Here is a 6,014-nt window from a genome sequence, read left to right as displayed (position 1 = left end):
CGTGCCGTGTTTGTACACAGGGGCAGGGCCTTTGTGTGGGCCACCCCGCGAGTTTCCCGCCCAAGGGGGCCTCGGCCCTCTCCTTCCACTTCTGTTCCCGCGGTGGCAGCTGGGCGCGCCTCGTCGCCGTCGGCGCATGCGCGCGCGGGAACCCGCCCTCCGGGCTGGCGCACGTGGTCCCGCGGGCCGGCGTGCGTGCGCGCGACCGCCTAGCCTCCCGCGCCCGGCGCGCCGCGAACCTCTCCCTATGCGCCAGGCCAACGGGCACAGCCGCCGGAGCCGGGCCGGCGTGCGTGCGCGTGCGCGAGGGGTCACGTGGGAGCGACGCAGCGCCGTTGCCCCGCCCTCCCTCGGCGCGCGCCGGCGTCGGCTGCGTCTCCGGGCATTTGAATTGCGCTTCCGCCATCTTTCCAGCCCTCAGTCAGACGGGCTCGGAGACGCTTCTGGAAGGTAGTGGAGCTGGGGCGGGGGCTGCGGTGCCGGGGCGGGGGCGGGGATCGGGGCGTCCCAGCGGCGGCGGGAGGCGGCCGTGAGGCGGTGGCTGCGTGGGGACCCCGGGCTCCGGGAGGAGGACCTTCCTTCCTATCTGGCCGCGAGGGCGCCGGGACCCGAGCCGCGGTGGGCCGGGCGGGCGGCCGGGGCGGAGGGGAGGCCGGGCGGCCGGGCCGCGGGGCTGCAGGAGAGATCCGGCCGGGGCGGGCGGGCGGAGGGCCGGGGGGCGGCCGGGGCGGCCCGGGCTGGCCGCGGGCCGTGACCGGGCGCTTTCCGCGCCGGGGCCTCGGCGCCGAGCGGGCGCGAGCCGGGCCCCGGCGGCCGGGGGAGCCGAGCCGGGGAGCAGCGCCTCGCCGCCATCGCCGTCGCGCGCCCTCGCGGCCCCCGCGCGCGCGTGTGCGTGTGTGTGTGTGTGTCGGGGTGGGGGTGGGGTGCGGGCTGCCGGGCTCCGGGGTGGAGGCCTTTGTGGGCCCGGGCACGTGGGGCGGGTCCGGCCATGCGGCCTCACTTCTTTCTCCTTTGCCCGCAGTAGCATCGCGATGGCTGCGCAAGGAGAGCCCCAAGTGCAGTTCAAGGTGGGTATCCGAGGGGGTCGGGAGGAAGGGCGGCCCTAGGAACGGGGGCCCCGCGTCCGGACGGCCTTAACGGCGGGCTCTGCTTCGTGACCGCGGCCGGGTGCCGTTGGCCCGCCTCGCCGGCCAGCGTGCTGGTGCTGCGGCAGTGCCTTCGGTCCCCTGACAACCGGGGGGGGGGAGGGGCGGGAGGAGGGGGCGAGCCCCGCCCTGCGCGCGGGGAAGCTGGGCTCGGAGCTCCGCCGGTTCGGGTCATTCGTGAGATGGGACGGGGCTGCTGTCTTAAGATGCTTTGTCTTAGGTGTGCTCAGGGGGCATGTAGGGTACTTACCTGTGAGACGGCGGTCCAGAGCACCGGGACAGTCTCTCAGTCCCGAGGTCCTGAGACCCGTTCCGGTGTTTACTTCAAAGATGTGTTTCCCAACAGCTCGTATTGGTTGGTGACGGCGGTACTGGGAAAACTACATTTGTGAAACGCCATCTGACTGGTGAATTTGAGAAGAAGTATGTAGGTACGTGGGGGAAACGATGTGTGAAAACGTGTGGGAGACGGAGGAGGTCACTGACTAACTTTCCACGCTTATGTTCCAGCCACCTTGGGCGTTGAGGTCCATCCCCTTGTGTTCCATACCAACAGAGGACCCATTAAGTTCAACGTATGGGATACAGCTGGCCAGGAGAAATTCGGTGGACTGAGAGATGGCTATTACATCCAAGGTAGGTATCTGCCTCGTGACCGGCCGCCTTTGAGAGGATTTGTAGCTTCCCGTCCAAGGCTGCTTACAGGTCATCAGGTCTGTCCCGGCAGACACGTGCCTCATGCCGACTGGCCATTGCGCGATGCGCTTCGGTCCAGGAGGTGGGCTGGCTCCTGAGAGCTGGCCCTCGGTCGGAGGGGAGGAGGTCCTGTGAGGGTTGTCTGGGGCCATTTGATGGCACGCTTGCGTCACCGTAGGCACTGTTTTGAAAGAGGTGATGCGATGTATGTTGAGGCTCTTAATTTAAAAACTGGAAGCAACAGACAAGGTGTTGCTGCAGCCCCAGTATTTGAAAACTTAGGTTTGGGTATATATTTTGGTGGTAGTCGATGATCATTTCTTCTGCACTCCATTAAAAAGGTAGTAAACAGTTTGACCAGATCCTGGACCAGAGGCACTAGGCTTTCTATCTTATAAAATGTGGTATAAGACCAGCCGGTTTCTTTTTAATTTCACTAGGTCTTGCAGAATATTTTTTTCAGAGTGCTTGATTTTAAAAGTGCAAAGGAAACAAATGCTTCTCATTATACCCAGCAAAAAGATGAACAAAGAAAATGCTCAATGTAAGACTTTCTCTTCCCATGAAAATCGTTGGGAATCTTTCCATGTCTTTTGCCTTACGAGAGTGCGTACAACTGCAAAGATTTTTCCTCTCCCCTCCCCGCCCCCATTCTTTACCTAAAAATCTGTTTAATGTATCACGCATACTCAGTGGCTTACCAGCTTTATCATGGCTCTTTCTGCAGGTCAACATAGGGACTTAACTGAGCTTTTAAAAATAGGCACAGTATATCCTAGCGTGTTCAGCCATTTAAGAACGTTTTGAAAGAGTAGATTGCTAGATCCTCAGAATATGGGAGGTGAGTTCCCTGGAATGCTGATTTATCGTTGATCTACTGGATACTTTTTTGGGATGAGGCAGAACTTACGAAGTATTACAGGTAGAGAGATTTCATATGGTAAGCTGGTCTTTCATGGTTTCATGTACAGTAAAATGGACTTTTAAATAATACTGTGTATTAAAATGATTTGAGATTTTTGGAATTGGTAGAGATCTTGAAAATGAGTAGAGAAACGTGGCTGACCTGGAGTTAGGCCTGAGACTGTGAGTCCATAGTTCTTAGCATGTTTCATCCATGTAGCAGATTCTTAGGCCGACACTAATCTACTGTAAATGCTCCTTTCAGCCCAGTGTGCTATCATAATGTTTGATGTAACATCGAGGGTTACTTACAAGAACGTGCCCAACTGGCATAGAGATCTGGTACGCGTGTGTGAGAACATCCCCATCGTGCTGTGTGGCAACAAAGTGGATATTAAGGACAGAAAGGTTAAGGCAAAGTCGATCGTCTTCCACCGAAAGAAGAATCTTCAGGTATGGTTCTTAGAACTTACTGGATTTATGATCCTTAGGTAAATTATGAGTCCATTAAAGTGCTTCGTCAACATCTTTGATGTGTGGGTTTTTAAAATTAATTTTACCTCTCATTTAAACAGTACTATGACATCTCCGCCAAAAGTAACTACAATTTTGAAAAGCCCTTCCTCTGGCTTGCTAGAAAACTGATCGGAGACCCTAACTTGGAGTTCGTCGCCATGCCTGCTCTCGCCCCGCCAGAGGTGGTCATGGACCCAGCGTTGGCAGCGCAGTACGAGCACGATCTAGAGGTACGGTGTGTGCGGCTCGGTAGTGAATGCTTCTAGGTTCCTAGTGGTTTTCACCTGGAGCATGACAACGTTTTCATCTCTGTGTCTAGGTTGCTCAGACAACTGCCCTCCCGGATGAAGATGATGACCTGTGAGAAAAGTGAAGCTGGAGCCCAGCGTCAGAAGTCTAGTTTTATAGGCAACTGTCCTGTGATGTCAGTGGTGCAGCGTGTTTGCCACTTTATTATATAGCTAAGCAGAACATGTGCTTAATGTTTGGTATGCTGAAGGAGATGAATGGGCTTTGGAGTGAATGTGGCAGTTAAAAAAAAAAAAAAACTTCATTTTTTTGGACCTGCATATTTAGGTGTTTTGGAACACAGTTCTTCCCTCCTTAAGTTTCAAATATAAGACTGCTACAGTCACATCACAATATTCAGTGGTGGAATCTTGTTTGTTACTGTCATTCCCATTCCTTTTCGTTTAGAATCAGAATAAAGTTGTATTTCAAATATCTAAGCAAATGAACTCATCCCTCGTTTAAATGAGCATTTTAAAACCACTAACAGGGAAAATTGTGCCATGTTAGTATCTGAATTGCCTTTGCTATTACTACTTAATTTGAAGTCTGTTAGGTTAAATTCTTCTAATTTTCTGTACATGTGAATCATTTCACACAAATGAAATGACAGGTCAACAGTATTGTATTCGGTAAGTCGTTAAGAGGTGTAAATACTGTCAATGCAGTCAGGCTAAAATAATACCTACCCCACCTGTCTTTCGGCCTAGGTAGTTTCACACCTAGGGAAGAGCTTGTTTGAGATTTGTGTGACCTGTCAGAATAAAAGTGGTACCTGTTTTAGACGTTTCAAATAGAGATCTTAAGAATTATAGTTGCTTTTATGGCAAAAGTAACCATGTTCTAATGTAGAGCTTCTCAAAGTCTGATGAAACCATACAGATGGTTGCGGGAACTTGAGGGACGTCTCATCTGTTAAAAATGAATATAAATTGTGCGTTTACTTGCCTTTTGTTTCAGCGTTAACATGTTTAACGTAAAGTTGGTATGCTAGGAAGATGTTCCACGTTTACCTGCTGTTGTCAAGTACTCCCAAGCTTTAAAGATGTCAAAGATTAAGGATTTCATTGGACACATCACAGCTTTGGTGGTTTTTCTCCCCACAAAGAATTTTTGTGGGCGGTGCAAGGACACAGCAGGATGCTGCAACAGAAAAGTAGGGCTTAGATTGGCTTCTCAGTGAAGTGAAACAAGACTGCCAAAGTCTCAATAGGTTAACCACTTACGTTCGTATGGTTTCCACATGTAAACATGAATTGAGTCCGTCTTGCCTGAGTTTGATCCCATCGACACCATACTGTAGCAATTAGAAGTCAAAATAAGAGCTGTTTTGCTCATGTAAGTACTACTGTACTATAGTGCAGTTTACCAAAGTTCTTTAGGTGTCCAGTTATCCTTAAATGATTACTTTCCTACCTAAAAAGGTAGGGAAGGATCACGTCAGTATGTGGAGAACTGAAATATAAAGGGTAAAATTGGATGCGTTTTAATTTGTTAAAATATTGAATAAATATTAATAGATTCACTTACAGATTTGAATTGCTGTATATGCTATGCTATATTCAGAACCAGACTTTAACAGATGTGAAGTTTCTTCCCATGATCAGGATGAGATAACTTACACGAAGGGTATGTGTGTGTAACCTCATGTAGAATGACAAATACGCTGAATCTTAAATGTAACACTTAAATCTTGCAAGCTGCTTGGAGGTGGGAGAGAATTTACGTCATTCGTCGGAAGAAAAAAATTGCCAAATACATTGCTTCTACTTTGCCTGGATTTTCTGAATCATCTGGTGTTCAGTTATCTTGCGGGGAATGCGTTTCTGTCTCTTTTATACAAATGGGGACGTTTTCCCCTCAGTTTGAAATCTGGTCTCTAACACAGGGGAACCTTCAGTTGAAAGCCAAGCTAGAAATGGCTTCTAAGAACAGAATTGGTCGGAGTAGAAGCACACAGTGATTTTGAAGACAGTCTCATGATGTGCCCCGGCCAAGTTTTAAGACCCCACAGAATGGGTCTTTGGTCCCATCGGTCTCAATAGCTAGGAAAGGGCAGAGATGGCCGAAAACGCATTGAACTTGTAAGACCAGTTGCCTGGCTGATCGTGTGCACCAGGTGGTGAGAATTTCTGGTCCCTTTTGTAAAAGCATCACTTGAAGAAATTGTGTCTGACTCGGGAGTCGTGCCTCGGAGACGAGTGACGTTACGTATCGAGGACGCCTTCAGATGCCTTCAGGCGAGTGGGAGCTCTAGGCGCCCTGCCTGACAGTAACCTGGGCACATGCTTCCCACCTAGAGCCCTGTTGGGGTGAAAGGCGGCCCTGGCCCGTTGCACCTTCCCATTAGAGCGCCCTGAGCGGTCCTTGGGAAGTGGCTCGGACCTGATCCACCTGATCCGCAAGGCCTTGCACGCGTGGGTCCTGCCTTTCTGGGCTTCGCAGTGTTCTTTTGCAGAACCTCCT

General features: G+C 51.2%; 1 protein-coding gene across 2 annotated transcripts; it reads left to right on the top strand.

Moving 5' to 3' along the window:
- Window positions 1-247: 247 nt before the first annotated feature.
- On the top strand, window positions 248-5,328 carry RAN (RAN, member RAS oncogene family). Of its 2 annotated transcripts, none has more exons than XM_060027855.1 (7): window positions 248-450; window positions 1,022-1,067; window positions 1,492-1,576; window positions 1,656-1,781; window positions 3,010-3,197; window positions 3,320-3,490; window positions 3,580-5,328. In XM_060027855.1, the coding sequence occupies exons 1-7, from the start codon at window positions 248-250 to the stop codon at window positions 3,622-3,624; spliced, it is 864 nt and encodes a 287-aa protein (XP_059883838.1). In that variant the 3' UTR covers window positions 3,625-5,328. The 2 variants fall into 2 exon arrangements, with proteins under 2 accessions (XP_059883838.1, XP_059883839.1); XM_060027856.1 differs by having other exon boundaries at window positions 399-450; window positions 1,025-1,067.
- Window positions 5,329-6,014: the final 686 nt, after the last annotated feature.

The sequence above is a fragment of the Delphinus delphis genome, chromosome 13, assembly GCF_949987515.2.
Source record: "Delphinus delphis chromosome 13, mDelDel1.2, whole genome shotgun sequence".
NCBI lineage: Eukaryota > Metazoa > Chordata > Mammalia > Artiodactyla > Delphinidae > Delphinus > Delphinus delphis.
The sequence above is the reverse complement of the archived record's forward strand: the minus strand, read 5'-3'. Positions and strand labels throughout refer to the sequence as shown.